General features: G+C 49.6%; 2 protein-coding genes across 6 annotated transcripts in view; one reads left to right on the forward strand and one right to left on the reverse strand.

Moving 5' to 3' along the window:
- The first annotated feature begins 710 nt into the window (after positions 1–710).
- On the forward strand, positions 711–6,329 carry LOC138224031 (thiosulfate:glutathione sulfurtransferase-like). 2 transcript variants are annotated; one of them, XM_069180281.1, is made up of 4 exons: positions 711–903; positions 2,819–2,998; positions 4,261–4,423; positions 5,099–6,329. In XM_069180281.1, the coding sequence occupies exons 1-4, from the start codon at positions 891–893 to the stop codon at positions 5,151–5,153; spliced, it is 411 nt and encodes a 136-aa protein (XP_069036382.1). In that variant the 5' UTR covers positions 711–890; the 3' UTR covers positions 5,154–6,329. The 2 variants fall into 2 exon arrangements, with proteins under 2 accessions (XP_069036382.1, XP_069036383.1); XM_069180282.1 differs by having other exon boundaries at positions 715–903; positions 2,873–2,998.
- Positions 6,330–8,788: 2,459 nt separating this feature from the next.
- Positions 8,789–16,546, reverse strand: part of ltbp3 (latent transforming growth factor beta binding protein 3) — a 101,974-nt gene continuing 94,216 nt past the window's right edge. For 3 of the 4 annotated variants that reach the window (XM_069180276.1, XM_069180277.1, XM_069180274.1), the window contains 4 exons: positions 15,020–15,181; positions 14,046–14,135; positions 13,292–13,423; positions 8,789–12,320 (listed from right to left, as the gene is read on the reverse strand). In XM_069180276.1, the coding sequence (XP_069036377.1) occupies positions 12,166–12,320; positions 13,292–13,423; positions 14,046–14,135; positions 15,020–15,181 (539 nt within the window). In that variant the 3' untranslated portion in view covers positions 8,789–12,165. The remainder of the gene's footprint in view (positions 12,321–13,291; positions 13,424–14,045; positions 14,136–15,019; positions 15,182–16,546) is intronic. The other variant, XM_069180275.1, reaches the window with a different exon arrangement.

The raw sequence follows: 16,546 nt of genomic DNA on the forward strand, positions 1-16,546 counted from the left end.
GTGCACCTCAGGGTGGTGTTCATCAGGTACCTAAGCGATATTACCTCAGGGTGCCGCCGTAACCAGGAGCGCAGATCTTACGGTCACAGCCTGATGTAGCTCTACATTAACAATAATAATAATTGCTTACACTTATATAGCGCTTTTCTGGACCCTCCACTCAAAGCGCTTTACAGGTCATGGGGATCCCCCTCCACCCCCAGCAGTGTGTACCCCCACCTGGATGAAGCGCCAGTCCGCTCCCCACACCCCAGCTCTCAGTGGGGAGGAGAGCAGAGTGATGGAGCCAGTTCAGAGAGGGGGGTTATTAAGAGGCCATGATGGGTAAAGGCCAGGGGGGAAATTTGGCCAGGACACTGGGGTAACACCCCTACTCTTCTCGCGAAACACCCTGGGATTTTTAATGACCACAGAGAGTCAGGACCTCGGTTTTATGTCTCATCTGAAGGACGGCGCCTGTCCCCGTCACTATACTGGGGCATCAGGACCCACACAGACCCCATTACATGCACCAATATTCCAATGTATTTTTATATAGCACCTTTCACAACAAGGTTGCCCCCCAGTTCGCCAACAAGCAGGGGATCGTTAGCAATGAAACACCGGAATGTATCTATACCGCAGCGCTGTATGAGTTAGCGATGTTTTTTAAAAAAAAACTACTGCGTTGCGAGTAATTGCGATACGTCCCACCCCCTGCGTCCGCTGTGCTTCCCTGAGCTCCCAACCCAACCGGTAGCAGGAGTTTCCGTAGTTACCAGGGTTTCACAGGAGAGGGGAGTCCGCAGGGCATTTGGATGAGCAGCAACAAGTGAAAACGGCCAAGAGCCAGCTTTCACCGTCTATCTGCACACACGGGCGCTGCTGGAGCTGAACCCGCCGCGGACGCGATGTCGGACCCAGGTTAGCCTCGCCCTGTTGGACTTATCGGGGAGGGCGGGGAGTTTCACACATCCGAACCGCTGCTTCCCTCACTGCAGGCGGAAGCTAAGACAGCGATCGGTAGCGAAACGGAGGGGGGTTTCACCCCTGAAGTTGTGACAGACGGACCTGTATTCCACATATGCGCGAACAAGGCTGGGTTTTGGCCCGATCGCTTGAGGCAGTCGCTATAGGAGGCAACAAATCTTAAGCATTTTTGTGTCAGCTGGGCCCGGAGTTGTGTATTTCCGCGATATAACTTGAGTTCTATGTTGCAGGAGGCGCCGGCTGTGAACACGGCTCGCTCGGACTATGATTTGATCTCATTCAGATTGAACAACCGCTGCCGATCGCCCGTTCAGACGTTTTCACCAAAAAAATCACTCCCACCCACCTTGAAGTATATATGCATTTGTATGTTTAACGCCGCAGCTGAATCGGCCGTTTCGTTTTGCGGTTTAATACTCAAATTTTCCACCTGGGTCCAGAGCGGCTGTATTTCAGTTCCGTGCTGGTTCCGACAGTAGGCTGTTGAATTAATGTGCAGCTGGGAGAGACTGAGTACTTTCCTGACTTCAACACACGGTGTGGCACAGTAGCTCAGGTGGGGAGCCGCGTCAGCAGGCGTAGTCTGCAAAGGAACAAGTAATAGGTTTATTCCCGGCTGAAAAGAGAAGACAGATAACGCAACGTTTCGGCTGTGAAGCCTCCTTCAGGTGTAGGACAGTGTGGTGAAGTCTTGTGAATGGCAATCCTACCGCGAAACGTACTGCTCTCGTTCACCTTAACATTCACAGTCTCCATCTCGACATTCAAACGTGTACAGTATGTTGTGGGTCGCCTTTCAGAGAAGAGCATCATTGTGGTCTTCATAAATTAGTGCTTATTAATCATGTTCGCATATCCCAGTAAGTCGAGGCGGAAGCTGCAAGGGTTAACAACTGTTGTTTTAAACCACCGCTCTGTCAGTGTGTCGTAGCATCACGCCCTCAAAGATTAAGGGACGGCAGTGATTTTTATACCCGAGACGAGCGCCCCCTGGTGTTCATGTTCCACCACAATGACGAGGAAAAACGGACCCATCCAGCTTCAAACAGGTTCTGGCAAGTCAGGGGCGCCGGGGAAACCGGATCTTATCCCAGCAAACAACGGGCACAAGGCAGGGTACACTCTGGACGGGACGCCAGTCCATCACAGGACACACACAGACACTCGCACCAGGGCCAGTTTTCCCAGAAACTAATGAAACCACCAGCATGTCTTTGCACTGTGGGAGGAAACTCATGGAAAAATAGGCAGAACATGCAAACTCCACCCAGACAGATGCCCACGAATGGAACCCAGGGCCCAGGTGCTGCAAGGCAACAAGACTAACCACCCTGTCAACTCTCTTTCTATTTAATTTGTAATAATTTAGTTTTGTAATAATAATAATCATAAGAATTGCTCACACTTATATAGCGCTTTTCTGGACACTCCACTCAAAGCGCTTTCCAGGTCATGGGGATCCCTCCACCACCACCAGTGTGTACCCCCACCTGGATGAGGCGCCAGTCTGCTCCCCACACCCCAGCTCTCAGTGGGGAGGAGAACAGAGTGATGGAGCCAGTTCAGAGAGGGGGGTTATTAGGAGGCCATGATGGGTAAAGGCCAGGGGGGAAATTTGGCCAGGACACCGGGGTAACACCCCTACTCTTCTCGAGAAACGCCCTGGGATTTTTAATGACCACAGAGAGTCAGGACCTCGATTTTACGTCTCATCCGAAGGATGGCGCCTGTTTACAGTCTAGTGTCCCCGTCACTATACTGGGGCATCAGGACCCACACAGACCGCAGGGTGAGCGCCCCCTGCTGGCCCCACTAACACCTCTTCCAGCAGCAGCCTCAGCTTTCCCAGGAGTCTCCCCTCCAGGTACTGACCAGGCTCACACCTGCTCTGTGGTCCCTGCAGGCAAAGTGATCTCCTATTACGAGCTCAAGGCCCTCCTGGGGAAGAGCCCGGACCTGCTGCTGGTTGACGTGCGCACCCAAGAGGAGGTGGACAAGGGGAAAATTCCGGGCTCTATCCACATTCCCGGTAAGTCTCCTACAGCCCGGTTCTTGAATACACAAGGCAGGTCCTAACGAGGGGGGGCATTCAGCCATATCGAGCCCATTCTTGAACAATTACCAGGGTGTCGGGTTCAACAGCCTGGCTGTGCAGCTTGTTCCATACCCCCACCTCCCTCTGTGTAAAGAAGGGCCTCCTGTCCTGACTGGAGGATCTCACCCAGCTGTGTCTTGAGAGCAGCCAGGGTAGGGGCTTCAACCACAGGGCTGGGCAGCTTATTCCACACCCCCACCACCCTCTGTGTAAAGAAGGGCCCCCTGTCCTGACTGGAGGATCTCACCCAGCTGTGTCTTGAGAGCAGCCAAGGTAGGGGCTTCAACCACAGGACTAGGCAGCTTATTCCACACCCCCACCTCCCTTTGTGTAAAGGGATGCCTCCTGTCTTGACCGATGGATGGCATCCAGCCATTTCTTAGAAAGCAGCCGGGACAGAGGAGTTTTAAAGACCCCTCCCTAGTCTGGATTTATGTGTTTTGACCTCTTTGTGTAAAAAAATGTATAACATTCTGAGCCAAAAGACCATGACTAACATCATCTGGGTTTCTCACAGGCTAGAGCACAGCTGGGTCTTTCATATATACTGTCAACTCCCTTCACCATCAATAACCAATAAAAAACTCAAATCTGGGCGATAATGTAAGTTCTGCACCTATCGCAATGTTTTGCTCACATTCCACCCAGAAGCCTGAGGAGTCTTAAGTATAAATGAGCAAAAACCTAGTGTTAAGGACTGTTTTTTTTAAAACTTTTAGGTTAGATACTAAAATTAAAAGTGAATTCATATTTAAGTGCCCACACTTAATTTATGATGTTGCTGAAGCTGTGTGTCATGGAGAGCAAGCTGGGGTCTGCGAAAACACAAATTCCTAAGGCAATAAATTGTATATGGCCGATAAAGTGATCTGATCTTAAAATGATATATAAAGACAATGATTTAATTAAATAAATGGAATTTGGTTTTGTTTGACTATATTTCCATTCCCTTATGATCCTACGTGACTTCCTTTCTTGTTTTTATCACTGTGAAGGTGCCCTGAGCTTTTGCTCAGCCTCACTGCGTGTCCGCTTGCTTTAATCTCGTCTATCCAAAAAAGCCTCGTACCCAGAACCCCACCCTCGTCCCCGTTTCTTCCGGATACCAGGGACTGTACTGTACTGGGACTGTCTGACCTCCCAGCTCTGCAGTTCTGTTTGTAATGCAGTGTCACGTTTCCTCTCCCGCCCTGTAGTGGGCGCTGTGGAGCGGGAGCTGGCCCTGGACCCGGCGGCCTTCCAGGACAAGTACGGCGTGCAGAAGCCCCCCCCGGACGCCCCTCAGCTCGTCTTCCACTGTCAGATGGGTCGCCGAGGAGCAACGGCCACAGAGACAGCACGCGCCCTCGGATTCGAGAAGTATGCTTTCCTGGCGATCCATTTCGCCCTGTGCCTCTTAAAGCTATTTTAGTACAGGCCTTGCAATCAGCTGCTGAGCCGCTAATTTGCTCCTTCTATCTGATTAATTAATCGTGTTGGTTCGATTTGGTAATTAATTGATTAGCAAGCCAAATCTGGGATGGATCACCCCATCCGACAGCACCCTGTCACTGGATTAGAGGGTGTCGATGAGGAATTGCTGTCGTTGGTGATAGAGGGCGCCTCCTACTGGTCGACGCCAGGAAGTACTCCCGACAGCTTTGGTCTATGAGTTTGAGCTGGGGTCTCCTTGGAGTTTCCCCTGGGAAAGATCAGGGTTCTCCCAGGGTGGGGATGACCAGTAGGTGTGTTGGGAAGAGCGTCTCCTACTGGTGGACACTGAGAATACCGATCGGGTCAGTTCAGGCTTAGCTCCTGGGATGACTGAAAGTTGTTATTGCAGTTATGTCATGTAAGTAGTGATGAAACTAATTCAGTTCATCTTCAGCAGGGAAACCAGGATATAATATTGAGAGGAAACGGTATTTGAAGTTTCTTAAGGGAAACTTGCTCTCCAGTTCATCACAGTGCACGCCACCTGGTGTTTTTTCCTGCTGCTTCTTGAGTCCTTCGTAACTGAAGGCGTTTTCTCTCTCTCTCTCTCGTTACTTTCAGGGCCCGGAATTATGCTGGCGGGTATAAGGAGTGGGCAGAGAAGGAGAGGTGCTGAAGCTGTCAGCATCGCTATAAAAACCTGGCGGGTTTCTGGATCTCCGTATTCCGAACTTGCAACCTAGCAAAAGTGATCAACACACACACTGCTGTGGAAATGCCTTGAAGAGCTCTAATAATAATAATTAATAATTGCTTACACTTATATAGCGCTTTTCTGGACACTCCACTCAAAGCGCTTTACAGGTCATGGGGATCCCCTCCACCCCCAGCAGTGTGCAGCCCCACCTGGATGAGGTGCCAGTCCGCTCCCCACACTCTCAGTGGGGAGGAGAGCAGAGTAATGGAGCCAGTTCAGAGTTTAATTCACAATTAATAGCAGATGAACGTTTTCAGCGTCAAAAATGTACCTGACAGTTTCACTCGAGTTTTCTAGCATTTTGAACAGCTCTGATCTAGTACTGCTGCTCAGTGTGGGGAAAAGTAGGTTTCAAATCTCATCAAGTTAAATCTCAAATTCCCTTCGGCAAGACTGCTTAACGACGTGGTCACAACTCCACAAGATACACTACTAATGAGCGGCCAGCAGAAAGTGTTGCAGTGGCTGATCGCACCGGCTTTAACCATCTGATTTAATTGGCTCGTAGGCGGGTGTCCTCATTAACAGCGTCCTCTCCTCTCTACACGTTTAGAAAATGTAAAAGGCTTCTGGCTGGGCTGCAGAAACACAGGTCAGGACAGTCTGTTAGCATGAAGCATGAAATTGCAGTAGGCGATACCAGAGGCAGGGTGTAATCCGAATTCACGAGCGCATTCAGTAATTAACGAGAAACCGTAATTAACGAGCCCAGGACAGCTGCCCCTAACAAGTATAAGAACTTCCTGAGCGCCGTATCCGGAAGGAATAGGATGAAGATTCGTCTTGCTTTGACTACAGACCCTTCCGATATTGCTCATCGGTCAACACTGTTGTCTTCAATTAGGCTGTGAAGCTCTTAGCTTCTAGCAGGAATGTCGCCTTTAAATTTTATCTATATGTAATATGATTCTTCACAGCAAAGAGAAACTACATCCAAGACACGGTTTTAGTCTCTTTAAGCCTGAAATTACCAAATGCAAAATATCCCAGACATCTGCACAGCAGTGTGTATGTTCACGATGCCTGGAGATGCTAAAACGTCCTTATTTTAGATTGTTAAACTGGAACTGAAATAAAGCCATTTTCCGTTCTGGACATCTGGTCGGTTGTTTTTGTTCGACAGGCTTGACAAAACAAAACGAACGTTTTGTATTCCATACCGAAAAGAAACGAGACACCGTCGTGGTTGAGAAGGAGCCGGCCCTGTTTTCTGTTTTTCAAGGGTCTTTCTACTTTGGGCTTGGTGCGGCGTCGGAAAGCCGAGCTGGTGGCTGCTGTCGGGGCGGATCTGTTGCGACGTTTTTTTCTGTCTTTCTCTCCTGCTGGTTCTCTATAATCTATTTTTCCCCCTGGTAAGTTTTCCCATTTTTGGATCTTTGAGTCCTGGTGCGCTGTCTGCTTTCTCTTCCCGAGTTTTTTTTCCCCTTCATTAGTCTGCCCGAGCCGTTTAGTATGGAAGCGACTTAGTAGTTCTTTAGCTCAGCTGGCAAGACCTGGGTTCGAGCCCATGCAGTGAGGCACGAAGGAGGGTGGGAGAGGCGAGGGCACAAGCCCTAGAACCCGAATCCGTTACCATAACAAGAGGACAATGAAATATGGGCTTTTTCGAAGTCGCAAATGTGAGATATAAAGTCGCAATTCTGAGTTACTAAGTCGCAATTCTGAGATACCATAGCGCGTTTTTTTTTACTCCCTGGCGGAAAAGGGCTTCCATAGGTTTAGTCCAAACTTTCGCTCCGCTTGGACTTAAGCGTCCTGGGAGGGTGAATTTGTTTTGTTCCTTTACGGTTCTGCTCCTGAAGTATAACCTTCCTCCCCCCGTCTCTGCCCCCCTCGGTTCCTCGCAAGCTCTGCCACCTTTCCTTTAACGTAGCGCTTTTCTAATATTTTAAACCCTTCCTTTTTGGCTCTCTCTTTTAAATCGCCTTTAGGCCTTGAACTGGGCTAAATTTTTATTTTTTTGAAGAGTATTCTGTCATTAGAAATTGCAGTGTTGAACGGTGTTCTCCATGAGCATTGTTTCAGGGTTAAATAGGTTAAGAGTCAGGAATAGCCCATACATATTAGCTGTAACAGTTAAAAATGCCAGTGCATTACGTGCCAAACGCAACAGTTTGAAAAGCTGAAGCCTTTTTTTTCAAACTTTTGCTTTTAAGTCATCATTCCCATTTAGGGCAAAGCAGTGCAGAGAGCCATATGGGCAAGAAACAAATTGTGAAGATGATATTGAAATATCACTTTTCCTAAAAATCCTTTCCGTCCTAGAACACAACCATGCCATCAAACATCCTCCATGTTTTCTAATTATCCTAACCCTAGCTAAGGGTTTGACTAAAATCCGATCAAGTCCGTTGCCTTCAGCAGTTGGTTGAAAGGGATCGGATCAATAAGATGATCTCCTCTCCTCAGGATGAAATGTTTCCCTCCAACTTGCTCCTTTGCCACTCTGATGGTGCTGCAGCCTGCCTGCTCGGATGTCGTCCCTAGGGGGCGCTCTTACAGATAGGGGGGGGGGAGCTCGATTTCAGCTGTAGCACCCTCTTTCCTGATGCTTCCTCGTCCTACAGGCGTCTGTGTCCGTGTCAGGTGGTCTTCAGCCACACGCGGGAGGTCAGAGAGCTGTACCAGATCGCCATCATAACGGAAATAAGCTCTCTATAATGACAAGAAACACCTGCCTTTGCATTTAATAATGATGATGTTGCTTTATCGGCCCTATACAATTTCTTGCATTAGGAACGTGTCTTTTCACAGACCCCAGCTTGCTCTCCATGAGACACACAGACAGGGAGAGAGAAGCTGGGGGTCAGAGCGCAGGGTTAGTCATTTATACAGCGCCCCTGGAGCAGCTGGGGTGAAGGGCCTTGCTCAGGGGCCCAACAGAGTAGGATTCCTCTGCCGGCTGCTGGATTCGAACCGGCAACCTCCCAGCCGCAGGCACAGATCCTCAGCAACAGATTTGGAGGGGGTAGGCTCCGTTCGGGAGATGTGAACCCAGACTCTCGCCGACCGCAGACCAGCGCCCTTCACGACAAGCCACAGCGCCACAATTGTCTCGCGTTTGCCCGCATTTGTCTCAGGCGGCCCTCCTCCAGCCTTGCTCATCCAAAGGACGGTGCCTGTTAACAGTCCCCCTCACTATTCTGGGGCATCAGGACCCACACAGACTGCAGGGTGAGCGCCCCCTGCTGGCCCCACTAACACCTCTTCCAGCAGCAGCCTCAGCTTTTCCAGGAGGAGTCTCCTCTCCAGGTACTGGCCAGGGTCACACCTGCTGAGTCTCCAGTGGGGCTGCGGGTTTGTCCTTTGTCTTGTACTAATGCAGTAGCTCCAAGGTTCTGCACTGTATTTCCTGTGCTTCTAGCTCTGTTTACGTTACTTTAAGCGACACACTGACGGCAGACTCTTGCAAGAAGACACGGGCTGTATTTTGACACTTTATTGGCAAAAACGTGGAAAAGTGCAAGTCTAACAGTCAATAATAAGACTGAAGATTTAACGAGAGGGAGCAGTAGAAAAAAAAGTAGGAATCCCATATAGAAATGCAGCATAAAAAATATTCAAAATGCCCTTTATTTCCAAAGTCAGCATTTCACTTTGTCTGTGACAGGTGCAGATCAGCTTTAGGCTGCTAACAATGTTTTTTTTTAAAAGCAAGTTTTACAGATTTTTAAGGTGCAGATCTAGCAAGAGAACACAGAAGAGAAATGCCATCTTTTCACAGGATCTTTTTCATCTTGCCTATGGCTACTCCCCTAGAGTAGAAGGAGTAAGAAAAAAGACAAGACTCTCATTTCACATGCTGTGCGCTAAAACAACCCAGGAGACAGGCACAGTTGTTCAAAAGCTAGAGATATTATTCTCCATCAGGCTTTCTGCCGAGTACTTTTCCAACTTGGTGTGGAAACAGTCCAGATCTGTTACCGTTAGGGGCAATTAAAATCGATTTTTTTTTAGCTTACAGTGGATTACAAAGGATCTGTACTCTGCAGTACAAAAAAGCAGCCTTTTATCATGATCTGCAGAGAAGAGCAAAAAAAATGTTCATGATGAGGGATTGCCTGTCAATTAGGCCTGGTTGATTCATGCAATTGAACAGCTACTGCAGTACTTCCTATTGGCTGCATATGTACTGTATAGTTCACCTTGAGTATTCGAAGACTCGACTGCAAGGTAAATTAAAGGTTTAGAAGCCTCACCAGAGTGCCCTTGCATGGATAACATCCCAAATTGCTAGAATAACTGAAAACACAACTGAAGGCACCCGAGTCTCAAAGCTGATTCCTGGAGAGTGTGGTGTGTTCTGCTTTTATGCATGGATGCTCCAGCTACGGTGCTCAAGGGAACGTTTCCGCAGGTCTTTCCTCCCGGCGGCTGTCAGGGTGTATAACGCTGCCCTAGGACGAGGCTAGGACTGTTAGCCCCTCATCTGCTAATCTATGGACAGCATGGTGCTCCATTGCACTTTTTGGACTATCTAAATAAACCATATTTGCACATATTTTATTGTTTTTACAGTGACTATGATCAGCATATTTTGCACACACCTATCTATTTATTTTTATTTATTTTATATTTGTTTTGTATAATTTTTCATCTATTCTGATGTCTGTTTTTGCTTGTCTTGGGCTAGACTGTTGTAACACATCAACTTCCCTTTGGGATCAATAAAGTCTTATCTATTTATCTTATGGTCCAAACTCAGTAAGTCAATCCATTAACCTCATTATGGACTTCATTGAACTAATAAAGGTTTTTTTCAGTTTCTTAAGATCTTTCACAGTTGGTTAAAGTACACGTTGGTACACCTCCAAGGCTTGTTAGGAGCACTGTCATTATCCTGTTTGTTAAATAATTAGAGCAGGTCCTGACACCCCTATTCTAAGTGAAATGTTGATGCTCGTGTTGCCCATTGGAACTCCTGATTGTGTCTAGGATGTCTGCACTGCAGTGTAAAGAGCAGCTGCCCCAAAATGCCTTTTACAGCAATCCACTGCAGGGTGGTTTGAGAGGAGAGAAATAAGTATTACAAAGCTGACCTCAGACTGAAAGAAATTTATATTTTAAAAAAGCATGACACCTGTGCTCAACTGAGTAAATACTGCAACACTGTTTTTCATGGATCAGTTATTGGAAATAAAAAAAAGGTTACAAAACCAACTGAAAATAAGTAATTCAGTGGTTTTCAAAACTATGCATATCTGTCGGAAAGTAAGAATCACAAAGTCCACATACTTCTGATGCCTCTGTGTGCATGAGGTCACAGTTCCCAAAGGGTGACTCTCGTTGTACCGAAGACAGGAAACAACGTGTTGAATTATCAAGCGCCCTGGCATTCTTTAAGTGCTAGTAAAGTATAATAAATCTCTTTTGGTTTTTGAGGGCTCTTGTCTCAGGTGCAAGAAATCGCACTTCTTGCCTTAAAGCCAGGTCTTCATCCCCGGTCCTGAAGAGTTTCGCCAATTCACTGCTTGGAATCCAGCGATGGCGAAACACCATGTTTACTCGAACCAAGATCCTTTTAATAAGGTGACTTTTTTTTAAATAAAGCACTTAAAAGATCATTTGGCACCAAAAAACAAAAGTGAAGATACAGCATCCCTCCAGCTAGACTCGAGTTCCCTTTAATTAAACCGGTGACCTGCTTCCTTGATTAACTTACAGGTGTCACCCAGTTGAGAGACGATAAAACAGGCGATTCAAGATGACTTAGTAGACCAACTGTCAGGACATCCTGTGACCCTCGCCCCGCGCCAGAATTCCTAAAAACTCGGAATTCTCTCTTTTACCTGGACCATCATCTCTGGAGTTGAGCTTCCAGTCCAGTTTTTTTTCCCAGGTAGTCAGGAAAGGGCAGCTCTTGTCTCAAAGCGAGACAGACCTACGACCTGCCCGGACGAGAGCTGGGACGTTTTTACCTCTGTGCTCGCGGCGGCCGGGTTTGGAAGGAATCGGGCGATTTCAGTCCGTCAGTACTGGGGGAGGGGGGGGGGACGCTGCCGCCGGCGATCTGAAAAGTCGGTCCGAGCCCCCGGAGCTGCTCGGATCTTCCGAAACCTCCGATAGGGGCCCGGGATTTCAGAGTCTTTCAAGAGAAGGCACCTACGGGTAACATCCGGCACACAAAGGAACAATCTTGGTCCTCGATGTTTTAAGGTCACAAGGGGAGGGGGGAACAAACTTATTCGACCAAGGGATCAGCAGCCCTTTTTATTGGGGGTCTTTGTTTCAGTCTCTGCACTGGTCTAGGAGGGGGGGGAACTGTGGGGGGTCAGCTCGAGCAGAAAGAGAAATCCGCCAACGGAAGCACCGAATGGAAAGCGTGAGTCCCGCCCCTTGGCGTTGTCGGACGTGGCTGGGAAATGCGATTTATTCATGTTTTTGGTGTCTGTCGTACAAGACGTCTGCGCTGCGTCCAGACGGTTTTGCTTCTCTCGTCCGGGCGACGATAGGAGAACAGCCCCTTAGGAAGAGGCCTCGAGTTCAGTCAGGATTGCGGGGATGCACGCCCTGCTGACGGCTCCTTCCGGACAGGCGGCCAATCAGGACGCCGGGTGGCAGAGCCTTCTGGGAGTCGGCCATTTTAAATAAGGTACCTGGGCCGGATGCTACAATCTGTGTGCGGGCTTTTCTGCGTCTCTGCCCCGGTCCCACCCCCTCCCCGACACGACGACAGCCGGGAATCTGTGTCGCCCGTGAACTCTATCTCTCCCCTCCTCCTCGTCTCGGCAGGGCCCCAGAGGCACCCTGCCACAGGAATGCTGGGAAATGACTGGAAGCAGAAGGACAATGACCTGCTGGGAGACCCGTGAGCTGGACGAGCCTCGGGGAAGGGTGGGGGGAAGGCAGAGGGGAGCTGGGGGGAATGGAGACAGAGAGAGACGGGGGGGGGGCAAGGGGGAGAGAGAGCGCAGGCGCCCAGCGGGGGGCGCTAGGGAGCCCGGCCGCGGCGCACGCAGACGTTGGGCTTGGCGGCGTGGCTGAAGCCCTGCTTGCACAGGCACTTGTAGGAGCCCGGGACGTTGACGCAGCGGCCGTTCTGGCAGGGGTAGGCCCGCGCGCTCAGTTCCGCGCACTCGTCGATGTCTGGGGGGAGGTGAGAGAGAGAGAGGGGGGGGGGGAACACGTGTCAGCGACTCCATTTGGCACCGCCACCTCCCGAGGAATTCTCTGCTCTTTCAAATGTGTGTCTCCACAACCCTAACTTTAGACTCCACAGAACCCGTCCCGACAGTCACTGCGGGGGGGCCTGGTTTGGTAGCTTGAATACACGCAACACAGCAAAAACAGACTGAGCAGGACTGTGAAGACCAGCACCATCGCTGGTGCAAAACAGCTACAGAAGGCAGAAACAAGCAGCGCAGAGGACCAGTACAATCACCGCCCGTCATCACCTTACACAGCGGAGATCATTTCGAACAACATGACACCTTCCATCCAGATCTGTCGATTTAGACCACCTCGATTCAAGTGCAGTACAACTAGGTTATCTTTTATTCCCACAGCTATAAACCTGCTTTATTTGGAGAAAAAAAATCATTGCATATTTTATTTATATTTATATTTATCTCCTAATGCATGTCTCTTATTAGGTAATGGGTTCATGTGGTGTTAAATGTATTACGTGCTTTGTTGATTCTGCCTGCAAAGTAAATTTCGGTATCTGGGACAATAACAGGAAGGACGTTCATTTTTCGGCCCAAAACTAATCCAAAACTAAGCAGCTGTTTGTGTTGGGAGAGCCTGGTGGGGGGGGGGGTGTCTAGCCCAGTTGCTCTCTCTTAAGTGCTGGAGCACTGTTCTGCCATCACTACGGCCAAAAGAGAGGAGAGAGAGATGGATGATGGGAAAGGATGCAGCAAGAGGGGGAATGATGGGAAGGGAGGAAGAAGGAAGAGAGATGGATGATGGGAAAGGACGCAGCAAGAGGGGGAATGATGGGAAGGGAGGAAGGAGGAAGAGAGATGGATGATGGGAAAGGACACAGAAAGAGGGGGAACGATGGGAAGGGAGGAAGGAGAGAGGAGTTTGGAGGTTCTGTTCTGTAGGGTACCTACCGATGCAGCGCATCCTGGTGTGGTCGAGCCTGAAGCCAGGGTTGCACTCACACATGGTGCCCAGGTAGGAGCGCACGCAACGCCCGTTGGCACAGCTGCACTCATCCGAGTCCTCTTCCGAACTGTCTCCTTCTGGGAGAGAGGGACAGTGAAGGAGGAGGAGACAGAGAAACAGGTGGTGGAGAGAGAGAAAGGGATGATGGGAAAGGGCACAAGAGGGAATGATGGGAGGGGAGAAAGGAGGGAGACGTATAGGAACAGAGAGGAGAGAGGGATGATGGGAAGGGGCACAGCACGAGGGGGGGATAATGGGAAGGGAGAAAGGGGCACGTGAGATGGAGCAAGGGAGGGGTGGCAGGAAGACACAAGTAAATGAGAACGAGAGAGTTAGGGGGAGGGACCACATAGCAACATGCTACCTAGGTACAATTCTGACCCTGGTGTCCCGAACTCTCTCGTACCTTTAACAGTCAATGTCTTGACTTCATACGAAGTAAAAGACTATATGTATTAACTATACTATAATAAACTACAATTTACTATACTATAATATATACTATATTAAAAAATAACTCTTTAATTGACTAGTCAGGTTGAAATAAAAACCAGAAGGCCCTGCGGGATCTGGACTGGAGAGCCCTGCTTTAGAGGGATTTAACTGGTCATTAACTTGATGAGACCCAAAATCCAGGAGCACCCAGTTCTGTGCAGTAACCAAGCCCAGAGGCGCCTGGGGCCGACGGCGCCAGCTCACCGGGCTTGTAGTTGGAGAACGCAGCCAGGAACTCGCCTTCCCCGTCTGACTCGGTGTCCAGGTGCAGCTCGCACAGCCGGTTGAAGATAACTGGCAAAAGAAAGAGAGATGGTTGGCCCCCCTGTCCCCCTTCAAACGAATCGTCCGGGCTTCGCACATTCGTAGACACAGAAAGGCATGCTGGGAGGGAGGGGGCGCAAACCAGAAAACTGCGCCCCCGGGTACACCAAGCAGCTTTCCGATCATGCGATGTGTGCTGGGGACCACATTGACGATGGTGACCGGTCATGAATCCATGATTTGAACCGGCACTGATTTTGCAACACAGGGTAACAGTTCTATCCTGCCTGTACGCATTTCTTACGAACAATACATCGATAACAATTTTAAAATATATATATTTTTTTTAAAATGGGAACTGTAGTCCCAATTTCTCAGACCGGGTATTAGATCTCGGTGACAAAAATAAATCCACTGACGGTATCGCAAAATTTGACAACATTCCGAATGAGGTACAAAATACTTTTGGGAAAATGCTGGAGAGTCTCCGTGTTGTCGAGGGTTTGCACAAATTGTGACATGAAGCAGCCCTTCCTGCTCACTAGTCCCTGTGATGACTAATGCACTGAGATGTACGAGCGAATAAGTACAGGTTGTGCAGCAGACATTTCACCGCAGAAATGTTCCGGCGTGATCCGCAGGCAGAGTTAACCAGTGAGTAGTATTTGCCAGTGAAACCGCCTGGGAGAGAAGAGCAGTATTTCTACTGGATTAGAAGAGCTGGATTCACAAGCCTGCTTGTTTAGTGTCACAGGGCCTAGGTTAGGTTACCCTCATCCTAACCCTAACCTTAGCCCTAGCCCTAGCAGCAGGGCAGGGAATTCTGATAGCTTGACTGCACCCTGGGTTGCTGGGGGAGCCTGCTGTACTTCTTGGAAACTCTACCATGGCGAAGGTGCAGCAGATGGGGGTACCTGAGTTGCGCTGGGGGCAGGTGCGGCACTCGGGACCCCAGCCCCGGCCGTAGTGGCAGCAGCACTCGGAGTAGGTGACCCGCAGGCGGTTCTGGGGCATGCTGCAGATCAGGTCCTCGTCTACCTGCAGGAAGCACACGTCCTTGTGGGCAGCAGTGCGGTCTGGTGGAGGAGGAGAGGGAGAGAGAGAGAGACACAGAGACGCCTTACAGGTCTGGGAACGCCTTCCCAGAATGCCCTCGCTGCGGAAGAACGCTCGCGTCAAGAGCTACTGAATGTTCTGGGGGCGGCTTGTCAACTTGAACACCTGCTTAGCTTCACCGGCAGCCCCACTGGAGACTCAGCAGGTGTGAGCCTGGCCAGTACCTGGAAGGGAGACTCCTGGGAAAGCTTAGGCTGCTGCTGGAAGAGGTGTTAGTGGGGCCAGCAGGGTGCGCTCACCCTGCAGTCTGTGTGGGTCCTAATGCCCCAGTATAATGACGGGGACACTATATTGTAAAAAGGCAGTCCTTCGGATGAGTCTCGTCCTTCTGATGAGACGTAAAACTGAGGTGCTGACTCTCTGTGGTCATTAAAAATCCCAGGGCGTTTCTCGAAAAGAGTAGGGGTGTTACCCCAGTGTCCTGGCCAAATTTCCCCCTGGCCTTTACCCATCATGGCCTCCTAATAACCCCCCTCTCTGAACTGGCTCCATTACTCTGCTCTCCTCACCACTGAGAGCTGGGGTGTGGGGAGCGGACTTGCGCCTCATCCAGGTGGGGCTGGTGGTGGAGGGGGATCCCAATGACCTGTAAAGTGCTATATTGGTGTTGTTATTATTCAAAATGCATCTCTGAGGAGCAGGCCAGGCCAGATGGCGTCACTGAATCCGTTCTCGAACCCTGCTTCCGTTCTCGACTGCTTCAGGATCAGCTCTGAAACAAGCCCCCCTCCCCTTCCAGATCCTGCTGCCCAGCCTTTGCTGACGGAGGCAGCTCTTGACCTTTGGATCGGTCCGGTACAGCGGCCAGGCTGGCGAGACGAGCCGAACAGGTCCGCTCTGCGGTGTCATCTCTGACCTGTTTGCGGCACATTCCTGTGTTGACGAATCACCCAGAAGCCAGCAGGCGCGTGCGAGAAACCAAACAGGGCCAACGGGGCTCTTGTGCTCTGGTATGTTCTGTATTAATCAAGGGATTTCAAATCTCCTGAGATTGCATCACGAAGACCTTTAACACCTGACATTGATTCGTTTTAGCTAGATTTGTACGGCATACTGCCTTGGACTTTCTATAGGGACCTTCATTCGGATTTGAATCAAGTGTGTAGGATTGGTGTGCAAATCCACACGCATATACCTGTTTGATAAACCTGGTGACATTTTTAGCTGCTGCAACAGTACTTGCATACAGAAGATGTAGGAGAACAGCACTGTTCAGAAGCCGGAGAGAACACCCTGAGAGAGCAGGCAGGCATCTATTTAAATACCCGAATTACCTTCTGCACCCCTCCAAAGACTGCTGGAATGCACTGGAATTCAATAATGGT

This window comes from Lepisosteus oculatus, chromosome 18, assembly GCF_040954835.1.
Source record: "Lepisosteus oculatus isolate fLepOcu1 chromosome 18, fLepOcu1.hap2, whole genome shotgun sequence".
In the NCBI taxonomy this organism is placed as follows: domain Eukaryota; kingdom Metazoa; phylum Chordata; class Actinopteri; order Semionotiformes; family Lepisosteidae; genus Lepisosteus; species Lepisosteus oculatus.